At 43.0% G+C, this 14,886-nt stretch overlaps 1 protein-coding gene across 1 annotated transcript; it reads right to left on the bottom strand.

Moving 5' to 3' along the window:
- Nucleotides 1–1,221: 1,221 nt before the first annotated feature.
- LOC117473297 (ubiquitin carboxyl-terminal hydrolase 31-like) lies at nt 1,222–14,414 on the bottom strand. Its single transcript, XM_034118813.1, has 16 exons — nt 13,046–14,414; nt 9,318–9,455; nt 9,106–9,194; nt 8,372–8,464; nt 7,980–8,115; nt 7,419–7,569; nt 7,062–7,242; nt 6,864–6,975; nt 6,206–6,300; nt 5,733–5,810; nt 5,470–5,599; nt 4,765–4,884; nt 4,428–4,653; nt 4,029–4,187; nt 3,784–3,936; nt 1,222–3,408 (listed from the first exon to the last, which is right to left on the bottom strand). Exons 1-16 carry the CDS (start codon nt 13,589–13,591, stop codon nt 1,931–1,933), a joined length of 3,885 nt encoding a protein of 1,294 aa, XP_033974704.1. The 5' UTR covers nt 13,592–14,414; the 3' UTR covers nt 1,222–1,930.
- Nucleotides 14,415–14,886: the final 472 nt, after the last annotated feature.

Below are 14,886 nucleotides of genomic sequence, written 5' to 3'. Positions count from 1 at the left end.
CAATTCTGGAGTAAATAATAACAATTTTCTTATAAATGTGTTTCTTGGTGGGATTCTTCCTTACAAAATCAGCTATCTTTCACAGTGAAAAATGTACAGTTTTCTGTCTTTTGAGACAGGCTTGAGATGTTATCGTACAATGACTTTTCTTAAAAACAATATAAAGATATTGCACACCATTATTTTTGTGAGCGTTGTTAATAAAGTTTGAGTTCCGCATCTTGTCTGTAACGGTCCCGGCCTAACCTCTTAAAACGTTTCGATTTAGAAGCAGAAACCAAGCCTGTTCTCAGCTCTTTTATAAAACACTACTGTAATCAAATAAGATTCCGAACACCTCACACTATTGCAGACGATGAATAAAAGTCACAACTGCAGCTTTTTGTTGCCATGTAAAAAAAATCTCCCGTTAAAAGTCACTTTAGTTTGAAAACCGTGAGACAAATGAACACAATACAGAAAACATTCATTTGCAAGTGAGTTGATTTACTTTGAGGGTGAATGAGCAATACTTATCATTCATACAAAATGTATATTACTTTGAATAAATGTGCAAACAAAGCTTTAATAAAGGATGCCTTAACATGCTCTGATGCTGGCATTTGGAAAAATATACAGTTAGAAATATATACACATCCAAGAGTAGCACTCCTACATACTCAGTGTGGGCATTAGCAAGAATCTGCTTGCATAGTTAAGTGCATGCATAAGCAAGTTATCATGCAACACCTGTCATATATGAGCGGTGATCTCTTTTATGTCAGTGCGTTCAGTGTTGATCTACTCTGCGATGCAAGCTAAAGATGTGAACAAGCTGTGATGTCACATGTGAAGACGGGCTGACTCAAACATACCATAATGCTCTATGTACATGTATGGTGGTTTCAACCAAGGCATCCCAGCTGTCTTTAAATATGTGCGCGTATAGTGGTATAGCGTATTATTATTTTTTTTTACATTAACCCTGTGTTCATCTGAGAGGAATGTTTGGAGATGTCTGGCAGTCTGAAGAGTTTGATCCCCATGAGGGCACCGCGGCTAAGTGTTGGCATCAGCAGCTGGAGGGCAGAGGTGGTGACGGGCGGAGGTTGTCTGAGGGGTAACAGGTCATTTACTGGTAAATAAAACACAAAACATTTAAGAAATTTTACAAACCGACGTCTCCAGACATTAAACAACACATGCTTCGTTCCTGCACTTCCCCCCCCCCCCCCTCGGGCCTCTCCTTCCTGCAAAAATACTTCTTAAAGGCTGTTGCACAATAACTACATCAAGGAGCATATGTAAACAGCGGTTCAGGTTAAATAGGCTAAATTGTGTTCGACTTGAAATTACATTTTCAGTGATTAATAAATATTAAAATTGAATTATAAATTTACCAACACCTGCAGTTATACATTTCAGATTAAATACGTTGATTATCTGAGGCACTGATGTTTGTCGACATGTGGCTCTCAATACTGAGGGAGAGAGCTGTACATAAAGATTTTTGGAAATATTTCTCTGAATCAGCATGTTAAAAATTGCCAGTAAACTTCCTTTGGTGACTGAGTTGTCCGTGTTTGCTCAACATTTTCCTTCCACCATTATATGCGCTTTCTTGTGCAAAGTCACTTTTATTTCCCACCCCCTACCGAGATGCACTTCTCCTGACTATGCTACAGACAGAACAAGGCAATCATTTCAATACATGTGCAGTCCATGCTTATTTACAATACAGTATATATTCCTCAAAATCAATGCAATCCATACAAAGTGCTTTGTTCAAATCCATTCCTAAATAACTATTTAACAATGTGTCCGGTATGGCAGCTGGTATTCAGTAACCACTGAAAAGCTACAGGTGCTTTAAAGATGTTTGTCAGACGTTGATGGTTAAAACACCTCAGAGCTGCACGAGAGAGATTGTTATCAGGCCTTTAAACTATCGTCACTTGGCCTTCTGTTGTGAACTGATTGGGATCTTCCTGGACTGCATTGCCTTTTTAACCGGCTCTTTCTTTGTCGGGTCTTTTGCATTGGTTGAGGACTGGGTGGTTGTTTCTGCTCCGGAGAGCTTGGACTTGGTGGAGGGCAGCAGTGAATGCTTAGCTGCAGCCTTGGAGGACTCCTTGTCTTTGGCTGTGGTCACATTATTGGGGGTCTCTGAAGCCCCGTTCTGGGCTTTCTTGCTTGCCCCGTGTGGGATTCCCTCCCGAGCTGCGTCCCCACCCCCATCCTCTGGACTCGCTTTAGCATCACCCACCCCTGCTTTCCCACCATCTGCTGACTTACGGGTCTCTTTGGGCCTCAGGGCAGTTTTGAAGAAGGACAAGCCTTTGTCCTCGGTCTTGCTGTTCCTTTGAGGCCCTCTTGATGGCGGGCCAGTGGAGGTCACACCCACACTCGAGGAGCGGAGACTGGCCATGGAGGAGCTGCTGCTGGAGCTACGCCCCGCCGCCCGGTTCTCCACCGCCCGGCCCGGCCTAGCCTCCGCTCTGTTAGCAGCGCTCGACCTGGAGGGAGGCCCCCCGTGGTTGACCTTCTTTTCTGCGTTAGTCCGTGAGGATTCGCGGCTAGCGCTCCTCTCTGCTGCTTTAGTCCGTCCTGAGGCTGAGCTTTTCTCCCCTCTGGGCGATGTCCTCCTCTGAGGGTGTGAGCTTTGTGTTCCCGGAGAACCACTCTTCCTCTGTTGGGCAGAGTCGGGATGTAAAACCTCCGGGGTTGTGGATGACCCCTTCTTGGAGGGGGTCGCTGTTCTCGAGGAACCGGCCTTGCTAGTTTTAGGCGGCCCGTCGCTTTTGTCCTTCGGTGTTGCTGCTGAAGCCGCACTCTTGGTCTGCGTTCGAGACGGCAGCTTGTCAACAGCGGGGGAGGCGGGGGACAGAGAGCTGGAGGACGTTGAGGAGGTGGCAGGACGCTTTTTAGGACTGGCTGAAGTCCTTTTAACACCAGCGCTATCTGCAGCCCCACTTCTGGGTTTCGCATCCTTTGCAGCGGCCCCGTGTCGAGGACTGATCTGTTCGGAGGCAGTGGCCACGTTGTTGTTCTCCCCAGCCTGGGTGGAGCTCCTCTGCTCCGCCTGCGCCACAGCCTTGGAGTGGACCTGCTCTATCAGCCTCTTACTGCCTGCGTTACCATCCACAGCAGCGAGGGCCGACTTGCCCCCAGAGGCTCGGTCAGGTTTAGGGGACCCCGTGAAGTAGGAGGCGGTGTCAGCCACCTCTCCGATCCTCTCCAGAGTCGGGGAGGAGGAGTGGGACTCCAGGGAGAAGCGCGACGGAGAGTTGGAGCGGAGTTGGAGCTTAGCGGAGTGGGACCAGGACGGTTTAGTGCAATTTTCACTTAGCACCAGTGGGCTGGCAATGGAAGATCTTGAGGAGAAAGTTTGTCTTTGCATGCCTCTTACTGCCGGCCGGCTCGATAAGCCTGCAAGGTAGAAAGATATGCATCCATGTAAGTACATATTTATATTTGTAACCTTTGAAGTAGGGCTGGGCAAACAATCGATATTATATTGGAATGGTGAAACGAGAATGGATGTCATCTTAGATTGCGTAGATCATGTCTTTTTACAGTTCTCAATGCTGCTTTCAGTATTGTATTTTTCTGCAATAATAATGATTTGCCTTTGCCCATTAAGTCATATAGTAAGTAGTAAACCCTAAAACATCGTCACAATACTGATCTATTACAGTAGGTCAAAAACCATCATGATGTTTGATTTTATTCATATTGCCAACCCCTATTTTGTAGCATTTAAATCAAGTCCGAAATGTGTGTGTTTGGATGAGTCTGTATCACCATCATCTTCGCTCCGTTCACCAGCGAACTCGGCTGACTCGGAGAGGGAGGCCAGCGAGGTGCGCCTGGAGGACCCGGAGGAGGCCTGGCTGGGGGGGCGGCTGCCCATCAGACGGCTGATCCAGTGCTCACACAGAGAGGAGCTGGTGGATCCTAAAGTCCCAAACAGACAGCAGTTTAACATGTAGAATGTATTTCAATATGTTCATCAGAGACTGTACGAGCTAATGATAAATAAAGATTACCTCCCACAGAACTGTTGGCAGACCAAGAGGGAATGGTGGCACGTCTCTGATAAAACAAGATGTACCCAGTCTGCTTGCAAACATCATCTTCAGATATGGGCTGAACGTCGCTGTCGTCAAAGCAGTACCACTGTCCATCTATGGAGTTCTTACAGTGAGCTGAAAGACACAAAAAACATTTTGATAAGCTTTTAGGGAAATAAAATCAGTTTAAAGAAGAGACACCTATTTTCTCTCAACAGCCTGTTGAAGTCTAACTTTTCAACATGTTTTTTGGAAAGAAATGATATATAAATCGGACCATGAGTTTTTTTTTGAGAGCACAAATTCCCCAACTCTCCAAATTGACCAATGCATGAAAAAACCACAGGTTATTGGTGGTTATTGTTGCTTGGTTACCTGTGTAGTGTCCTCCCTGCATGGTCCCATGATGGTTACACACTGCGTACAGGTCGTACAGGTAGTCCTCCGGGTCACGGCCCATCCCATAAGGCCGTCTCCACGGTGACCAGTGGGAGGGGAGACTCCAGCTGCTCTGACTCCTCTTCACCATGTGAGGCGCCATGTCCATGCCCGTGAGCGGGAACTTCACCATGTTCTGCATCTTCATCCGCCGATCCCCATCCTGAACACGTGACACATTCGTGGCATTTAATCTGACAGCAAGATGTTCTATACGTTCCTAAACAGTCATATAAAAAGGGGGACCTGAGCATTTATTAGTCTACATGCGTACCTGTCTGAAGCGTTTGAGGTGCAGGATGAGGATGTCGGGCAGCGTCCACAGACTGAGCTTGATGCTGCCCTGCTGGAGCTGCTTACAGTGCGGACAGCGCCACGCATCATCAGGAGCCAGCTGAGATCAATGTGAGGGAAAAGAGTTACTAGAAAGTATTCAAACGTATTCAAAAACTGTGTTCTGTTTTTTATATTTCATTTGTACCTGTTTCTATGTTTAGTTTGTTATAATAAGGGTATGAAATTATTGCATTTTCTTTTATAGTTAGTGAAATGTAACCAGATACTGTACTTAAAATCTCAAGATACGTGTACTTTTGATGAAACACTTTTTCACATGTTGAGAAAATTCTCATACAATGTACAACCCTCTCAGAAAATCCACTGTGACTTTTTAGAGTCACATGATCTTACAGAAAATAATGTATTGGTTTTAAATAAAAAAATACCCAACAGGGAACATATTACTGCATGATGAGTTATTTATGTTTTCATACTTTTAAGTACTTCTGCTGAAATATATACTTTTACTTTGGTAAGGTTTTGGATGCAGGGTTTTCACTGCATCTCCCGTACTGTACTTTTACTAGATGGACGGAAATATAATCCCTTAACACATTCCTTACTCAACAGCATGACACTTCCTTAATCCTAATGCTTCAGTGACATTCTCAGCAGTACATTAAACAGCGTCTGGGCCTACCTGCTCCTCTTTGGTGTAGAGTTGAAAGCACTGGGCCAGTGAGCAGGTCTGCGGCTGCAGGTGCTGCTCCTTTGACTGACGCACACTCTCAGCGTCTGGGATGTATTCATCCTCAGTTCTTTTGAACAGGCTGCGGGGGCACAAGTCACAGAGGGGTCACTCAGACAGTTCAAAAAGACATTTACATATATTTGTGCTCTGAAAGAAGACGTCACAAATCTGCCCTGAGCGTATGTTCGATTGAGGCTTCAGATGTCACTTACTAGTCTTTCGTCTCCTTGTCCCATTCCACGACAATTTTGACATGAGGGGGCCCTCCAGGACCGCAGGACTTAAATGCCCTGTTAGAAATAAAATGAAGATAATAACTTATTGAATTTGCTGATGATACTGATATGAGTAGTAAGAGTACCGACTGTACTGAATCTAAGCAAGAAAGAGGGTCTATTTTCCTTTTTTTGTGTTAATATTCGTTTGGCAGCAGAGAAGCAAATGTCATTCTTCATTCATTTTCAAAATCCATACTACAGAGGTTGTCACATTGTCAGAACAAAATCTATAAAATAGGACTATTTTAGATCTCAGGAGATTATTTAAACATCAATACCACTGAAGAGTCTGCCTACATACTGTGGAGCTCTTCAATCAACTCTAAGTGGATTGAACTTACTGCAGGGTTTATATAATGACCATTTAAGTACAAACACTCCCCCCCGGTGGCAATAAGTGACATTACCTCTCAACTGAGGGGTGGCAGAGCGGCTGCTCCTCCTGAGGCAAGAGGTATGTGATCCCCACCACTCCCACCACACGCAGAGTGAAGGGCCCGACCTACAGAGATAAGACATTAAAACATGATAGTACCACCAGGCTGTCAGGAGGCTGAATTCTCTCACACACACACACACACACACACACACACACACACACACACACACACACAACACACACACACACACACACACACACACACACACACACACACACACACACACACACACACACACACACACACACACACACACACACACACACACACACACACACACACACACACACACACACACACACACACACACACACACACACACACACACACACACACAGCTATGGACAGTCTTACACTAATGTACACTTTTCAGAGATTTTGAAGTGACTGTTATTTTGTATATATTGATTGTCGTGCTTTTATTCATGTGTCTGTTGATTGTGTATATATATGTATATACACATTTTTATACATGTTTTTATATGTATTTGTATTTTTTATTCCTCGGGATTGTGGGAAACGGTATTTCTATCTCTCTGTCTGCACACACAAACTGAAAGATTGACAATAAAGTTGACTTTGTAATAAGAATAATAAACTCAGAGAGTAGGTGAGGAGTGTGTACCTGCACCAAGACGCCAGGGCGCAAAAGATGCCGCATCTTCTCCAAGATCTCTTTCTGAAGAACATCCCATGTCACCGTTCGCTCCAAATACAGAATGAATGGATTACCAAATCTGCAAAGACGAAAAACAGACCCTGATCAGTTTTAAAGATAACTTTTGAATAATGATTGAAACCTTTAAAAAGTGTCGTTTAATACCTGCGTCCCTGCTGTCCAGCGCAGGCTCGGTTACACACCAGCAGCACGATCTTCTCCGCCTGTCCGCTGTTCTTATTCGGACTCTGAGGCGGGGTGGTCGGCTCTTGTATCTGTGTGGATATCCGATTGTTATCTGTGCCGTACTTCAGGTTGTTCTGGTTGAGATTTGCATGTGGGCTCCCTGTAAAAAAAACACACAAAGATACAAATGTGAAACGTACAGGTCGGAGTCTGTGGCAGCTTCCTGGATAGAGCATTCCTCCATTATAAGTCCATTTCTCATTTAATCACAACTCCTGCCAGCGTAATAACACAAAGAGATAAAGTCATTTCTGGGGAACAAACAGGATGTTTTACCGCCGCGCTTGGAGCGGATCTGCTCCGGTCTGAATAGCTCAGGCGTCTCGAAGGCAAATATGGAGTCGCTCTCCTGAATGACCTCAAGGTCGTCGTCGTCGTCACAGAAGGAGCGGTGGAAACCGTCAAAGTACATTTCGGTGAGGACGATCTGAGCAGAGACGGGGAAGGAAAGCAGGGTAAGGCTTGCATTTGGATAAATTGTTTTGATAAACATTTGTAGAACATAAAATAACATGTAGTAGCAAAAAGAAAATGCAAGGAGGCTCTATATATGAAATACAGTACATACATGACAGAGACTATTTGAGAATTTATTTATTTCAATTTTTTGTACCTTGAACGTTTTTTTTTGCATCTCTTTGTTATTATTATTATTATTAAAAAGAAATTTAAATGTACAAAAATACAAACAGGACCAACAAACTCTCTCAAGACTCACAGAAAACACTCTTTGACCATCCAGTTTCCTTAAAGTAGCACTTAAGATCTCTAATCCTCTTCTAATCCTCTTATTTACATAAATGGCCTTTAAAATGGAGGTTTGTATTAAGACAGCACCTGTTGGGTAGGGATTTTGGTCTCTTGAGCCACAGCTTGTCTCAGCCTGGACACGGTGCCGGAAAGAGGCACCGCCACCCCCACTCTCATGCAGTGGGAGCACTTTCCCTGGTACACCACTGTCACATAGAGAGGCCTGCAACACATGAAACACAAATGTATCTCTTTGCATAAACACAGCTGCAGTGATGTTTCAAAGATGGACTCCTTCTTCTAATTTTAACTTCCTCCTGTCAGATCTTACATTGTTTCTGTCTACGCTCTGTTTGATGCTTCTTTTTCGTCCCAGGTTCAAACTAGGTCTTGTCCCGTTGCATTTTTAGGATGCAGGGACTTTTAGTTTCGTCTGATAGGTTTGTCTTACTGGTAAACCAGATGCAGAGTCAGCTTACCGTGTGTGAGGTACCGGGATTGGCAGTGAGATGCAGAGGAAAGGATCAAAGGTGTTGCTCTGTTTCTGGCAGTGAGGGCAGGTCAGCGAGGACCTACACAGAGACATGATGAGGATTAACAAATGCATCTAAAGTACTGTCAGAGTATCATTTTAGAGAAATAGTTCAATGTTTTGGGAGGTACACTTATACACTCAAGTATTAACATCTATTTTGTTTCATCATAACAAAAATGAATGTGTAAAACCAATATATTGTAGTGTACCAGGGGTTAGCGGCTAAACTATTTTATGCCTGGCAAACTCACGTGGATGACAAGACTCCAGGAAATCAAGCATACAACCTTACTAAAACCAAAGTGTTGCTTTTTGACAATACAATTGCCTCAAGTTCTGTATGCAATTTTTTAAGAAGGCCATTGGACATGGTCAAAAGCTCTGGAAAAAGCTAGTTGATTAACCTTAAGTTTAAGCTACTTCTATTCTATTTTATTGTATTTACTTGCACTAGGTTATCTGTTTTATTGTGTTGCAGGAGGAGCCTGGGACCTAAGATTTTCATCGACATAACTACACTGTAGCTATGTACGAATGAAAATAAAATCCTTGAATCTTGAGTATGTTTTATCACAGAGTTGTGTGTTATGTGTCTCTCAGAATGTTCCCTAACAGTTGTCCTTTTCTGTATTGACAGTCTCTGTAAACCAAATATAAACTATCATTTGAAAGTCTCACCTGTATTGTGCCTGAAACAACTCCTGTACAAAAGAGCCAGGTGCTGGTAGTGGAGATCCTTCAGGGGCATTTTCCTCTTCTACTGGAGGCTAGGGAACACAAAATGACCATATATATATATATGAAATATAAGAAGAAAAATGCCGAATTAGGACTGTAATTGAGTAAATGTACTTAGTAACTTTCAATAACTGTTGTAAGTTGCCGTTTACCTTCGTGGGGGGCACGATTTCAGGGTGGATGATATGGTTGAGGTCTTCGTGGACTCGATCCAGCAGCCAGAGGAGGAACTCCTGGGCGTCGTGCTGGGAGTTACCCTTGAACTGCAGGGCGCTCTTAGACACCACATTCTGCAGCGGGACAAACAAATCGTGGTTACATACGGCTCCTAAAACAGAAATGGTTTTGTTGACATCATAAAATATTCAACGCTTCTGACCAGGATGATGATCAGCACAAACAGAAAGGTCAGCAGAGGGTGGTGGGGAGACGCAGGCAGGCGCGGAGAAGCTTTTAAAAACCATGAGGCGAGCTGAAAATCGACAGGGTAACCTCACTGACAATTAGCTACAGGAGATGACAACAGTGTGTTCTCTATGTAAACACCCAGGCTGGCAGCTATAAGGTCACCTCTACCGCCAATCAAATGTCACGCAAGGTCAAAGATACGAGGGGACTGAGCACCATGTGCCTCTCACAGCCTTTCCCCTGGGACTTTCTTCCTCATTCTGAAGGCTTTACCAGTGCAGACTCAGCATTTTGTACAAGGAGCAAATAATGAACTAGCCTTCCTTCTGTGGCTTGGCAACAGAGGGTTGTCTTCAAGTAAAGGTCTGTAACTGGAAGCTGTGAATACTACTCTATTGAAAAGACAATAAACTATTTAGAGATGCATGCAGTGAGTGAGATGCGGACTGAATATTAATTCAATATTTGTATAATGCTGTATAATTCTCTCAAGGTTTTGGTAAAAAATGTAAAGTGTAAAAACATGGGTCTGATGCTTTGTGTAAATGTTATAAGTTACAAATCATGATATGCAATAGTACAAACAAATAGGGAATGATGAAACTGAGTACTCTTTACAAATATCCATTTTTTTAAATCAGATTATCATTGAGTTCACCCAAAATAAAGGAGGTATTTTCTAGATGAATTGGTGTAAATTGTGAAAAATGTAGATTTCTGTTTCTCAAAAACCACGATGATGTCTTGTCCAAAACCAAAGATGTTCACTTTGATTTCAAATAAAACGGATTAAAGCAGCAAATCATCATAAGCAAGGAGTGGTATCAATCTAGCTAATATGGAGCAATTCCTTCAAGAAAGAAAACAGCAAATCATCATCATTGAGAGGCTGAAAACAGCATTTTCTGCCTTTTTTGCATGAGACATTACTTTAACAATTGATAACTGATCCAAGTTGGAAGTTATTTTTCTGAATATTAACTTCAGGTGTTAGTTAAGAAAATGAAATGCCTCAAAAAATATATATCACCCACTGATTTCAGCTACCTTGTTGTTTACAGACTACCACATCTATCACTGTCAAATACAACTTGTAAATGTCTCTCTTGTTCATCACAATGAACGTGAATGTAGATCATAGCTCTAAGACAACTTAGACAATGTACAAAAACATAATCCTGAAACAGATTGCTTCTGGGAGAACATGGACTCTGACACACAGCGATAATTCCCCTGTGTTATTGTACGGATGTCTTCCTAATGATCTTTAAGTGCTCTCAGTTTAGGCTCACATTGTGGTCTGAAGGAAAGAGGCGCAAAACCGTCACATGTGCATACTGAGCTCTAATGTGCACTAACCAAAAGAAAAGCATGTTGGCTAAAGTTTCTACAGCATGAACATATAAGGAATGATCCAGTTAGAAACGTTAGGATGTTACAAGCCAAAAGTAATCACCATGAGCAGTCAAACAATAAAAGATGAATCACCATTAGCTTTATGATGTCCTGACAGTATTTTTAGTTTCCACAAATTAGATACTAAATGTGACATATTGTTTATATAAAGCTCCTGATAGTCTGGGGACGGACTCTATTTTTCGACTGAGTTCAAAAACATTCAAGGCCTCTCAGACGGGAGAGTATAATCTATATCCAATCAGACAGTTTGTACTTTGGCTGGCAACCAAGGTAGAAAAAAGTGGACAGAAATAGTAACTCATTTCAATTTAGCTTCCCTTTGATGAGTATTTTGAACTTTTGAAAGAAGAGAATAAGACAAGAATGCTTCACTGTTGCGTAAGAACAAACCTTTGTGACTATGACAAGCACAGTTTTAAGTGCGAGGAGCGATGGAAAAGCAGGCGAGGCCGCAACAAAAGCTGATAAATGTGGGACAGACAATAAAGCAAATCCAAAAACAGATGAGACTCAGATCTAGGGCTCAGGTGAGCGGCTAGAAGTGACACAGAAAAACAGACTTCACCTGTTCATTAGGATTTCTATCCTATAAAAAGGCTTATTGTTAGCCCACATGTTACATAATCCGTAATCAGGTGATTGTGATATGTACTGGAATCTGATTCCTGACCAGAGAAAACTACTTGTTATTATATAAAATATGAAATAAGATAACAAAGAACAGACTTGACTAGAGGTTTGTTCAGCAGTCACTCAAGGCCAGTGCATATTCACTCAACATCCTTTCTGCAAACATTCTAAAAAAAATAGAATATTTCATGATATAAGATCAGACTGATATTCAGATGTTCTATACTAAGCAGTGGGACTAAAGCATCTGCATTTAGAGTTATTCATGTCAGTACAGAACATATGTTTTCTACTTATTGTTTTTTAAATGTAGGCTTGCACAACATAGTGTTTTCTTATGCTACTGTTCACATATGTTATATATAATGATTAAAGGTAGTATATAGTGAACTGCTATCCAATAAGGTAATATGTAATAGTAACACCAATGACTTCTTTTAGACTATGCTCACATGGACCTGAAATGACTAACATTGAAGCTGGGGCTACTGACAGCAAATGAAAACAACAACAACGCTATTAACTTGAGAAGACCATCATCACCTGACATCTCAGTGTGTTTCAGTCCCTCAGTGAGAATTAAAATAGATCAGAGGCAGTGAAGGCACAGGGAAACTTTATTTTAGTCAGGATTTGACATTTATATAGTTGTCCTAATCCTGCGTGTTACTTGCACTATGTTACTGCACTCTTTTACTAAATAATGGTATGTTGCACTGTTATAACTGTTGTGCATATATGATAACACATTTGAGTCTTTGAATCTTGATTCTGGGTCAATATGCACTAAAACCATAACTAAGGACATTTACTGAAGTACTGTGGCCTACTTAAGTAAATGTACCATTTGAACATACTTTCTACTGGCATTTCCATGTTATGCTACTCTTTACTTCTACTTAATTACATCTCAGGAGCAAATATCGACTCGTTACTTCATTTATTGAATACTCATTACTTGTTACTTTAAACATATAAAATATGTAACATATTGACATGATGCAGTACAATACTACTAATGAACCCAGAGGTCTCTTGACAAATTCAAATACTTATGTATTGTAGGTGATAAAGGCAGAATACAATATATCTAATAATATACTACTGTGAAAAGAGCTATTCTGCATCACAAGTAACACTGTTGCTATTGAGCTGATAATACTTTTGTAAACACTGAGTATCTGAATTCAGAGCTTTTACTTGCAATGGACTTGTAATTGAGTATTTTCAGATTGTAGTATTTCTACTTGTACTGTAAGGATCCGAGTACTTCTTCCACTACTGCTTAACATCTACCCCTATATCTCCATATGAGAACATTGTGTCCTTTAGGTAGTTGTTGTGTGATTCTTTTAGAACCCATTTCCCCCCCAAAACCCTCCTCAGACACACAGTGAGCCCCCCTGCATGATGCACAGCCTACCTTGAAGTCCCTGCTGTGCTGAGGTGTGTACTCAAAGGTCCAGAGAGCCCGCACCAGGCCGGACAGCTGCTCCGTCACCTCCCCTGCGTCCTGCTGCTGCTGCTGGCTGCCCTTCTTCTGCACCACCAGCACCCCGTTAGACTTGGCCTTCTCGCTGCTGCTGCTGGTGGACTCCCCGCCTTTGAACTGCTCCAGAGCCAGGTACTCTGCGAACAGCTCCGTGTTGCTCAGGCACTGCAGGATAGCGTTCATGAAGCAGGTGTTCCCGTGGTTCTTGAGCCCGGCTACACCTGGCACCTTGTCCCCGAAGGGAAACCCCCCGCAGTCGCTGTCGTCGGACGGCAGAGACCCCCCGGTGGTGGTGAGGATCGAGCCGGCATCGTCCTTCTCATCCTCGGCGGCCTGCTCGTCGGTGCTGAAATGAGACAAAGTGGACAGAGTCCGGAGAACTCTGTTCATAAAACTCCCGACGGAGCGGACCGAGCTTCTCCGGAAGAGTTTTTTACTGAAGGATTTCTTCTCCTTGTTACTGACAACTTTCGACATTCTGGTGGCTTTTTTTCCCGCTTTTAAATTCCAGAAAATCCCCCCTTTTTACTCAGAGTCTCCTCACCCCCCTCCATGCAGTGTTTCACTTTATGGTGTTTTTTTACGCAAGGCCCGAGCATATTTCACAGAAACACAAGAGGCCTGGCAGTTTGTGGGGATCATAAGCTATCACATGGAGACAGTGCTGGAGTGAAATCAGCCCACTTGCAACACTGCGTCGGATTGCATAAACAGCCTCCATGGAGAGCCGCTGTCAGGGAGCTTTACGCGAATGATCTGGGTCGTCCCGCACCAGCCAGCAGCCATCATCATCATCCCCCTCGCTCGGTCCGGTGACATAACATCACCTGTGTCATTGTTCACACGCGAAAACAAGGCGCTGTGGGGCGAGTATCAGTCAGACATAAACATCAAATTAGGCTGAGCGGAATTCCTCATAATTTATTAAAGAAACCGCAGCTCCACCCTGTTAAAAGACATGTCTTCATCATCACATCCACGACGGTGTTGAAAACGGATCCTTCTGGTGGTGTTTACCCCGTGGATGTGTTCCCTAAATCGCCTTCACAGTGCCCCTGCCAAAGTGCCGAGGAACAGCCGGAGCGGAGCGCCACAGTCCGCCGCTCCCTCGCGTCTCGCCGCCGCGGAGCATCTCTTCGCCCGCCAGATGTGAAAGGTGACCGGTCCCCATCCGTAAGTGGTTTTTCCCCTCCGTGTCTCACTCTCCGTCTGTGCGCTTTAATTCCTCCCCCGGATGGGATTCATGGCGAGGCCGCTTCTCCCGACTCCATCATCATCTGTAGGCAGCGAGGATACTGCAGGCAGGGCGGTGACGGCTGACGTCAGGGCCAAACACGGTCCATGTTGGAGGAGCAGGTACACGGCATGTGATGCTGATGATGCTCCGATCTGGACCAAGTGCACTCTGATGCGAGCCAGTTGTAATGGTCATACATTATCCCACCATTTACAGGGAATATAAAATGGTGTAACTATATTTCTACAGCTCGAGGCTAAAACACAAACAATGGTTAGTGTCACAGTAGTCCTGTCCCTTTAAGAGTTTGATTTTATTGTTGTACACATTGTCAGGTATTATAAATAGCTATTGTTCCAAAAAACGTGTCTTAACATTAATATTCATTGTATTACATCTACAAATAACTAATTCATTGTTTTTATTAAAATAGTGATAAATGCCCGTCACTATTAACTAAACTAAATTTGACAAACGGTCTAAAAATCTAAAGATATCCAATCTTCACAAACACCAAAAAGCAGCGACATTAGGA

This window comes from Trematomus bernacchii, unplaced genomic scaffold (assembly GCF_902827165.1).
Source record: "Trematomus bernacchii unplaced genomic scaffold, fTreBer1.1, whole genome shotgun sequence".
NCBI lineage: Eukaryota > Metazoa > Chordata > Actinopteri > Perciformes > Nototheniidae > Trematomus > Trematomus bernacchii.
Note: the sequence above shows the minus strand (reverse complement) of the source record. Positions and strands in the feature narration are given on the sequence as shown.

Excerpts from the sequence above, each read along its gene's own strand:
- LOC117473297 (XM_034118813.1), bottom strand. The coding sequence starts at position 13,591 with ATGTCGAAAGTTGTCAGTAACAAGGAGAAGAAATCCTTCAGTAAAAAA. Across the intron at positions 6,301-6,863 it reads GCCCTGGCGTCTTGGTGCAG|GTCGGGCCCTTCACTCTGCG; the intron begins GTACACACTCCT and ends TTATCTCTGTAG. Across the intron at positions 3,937-4,028 it reads TGCCAACAGTTCTGTGGGAG|GATCCACCAGCTCCTCTCTG; the intron begins GTAATCTTTATT and ends TTGGGACTTTAG.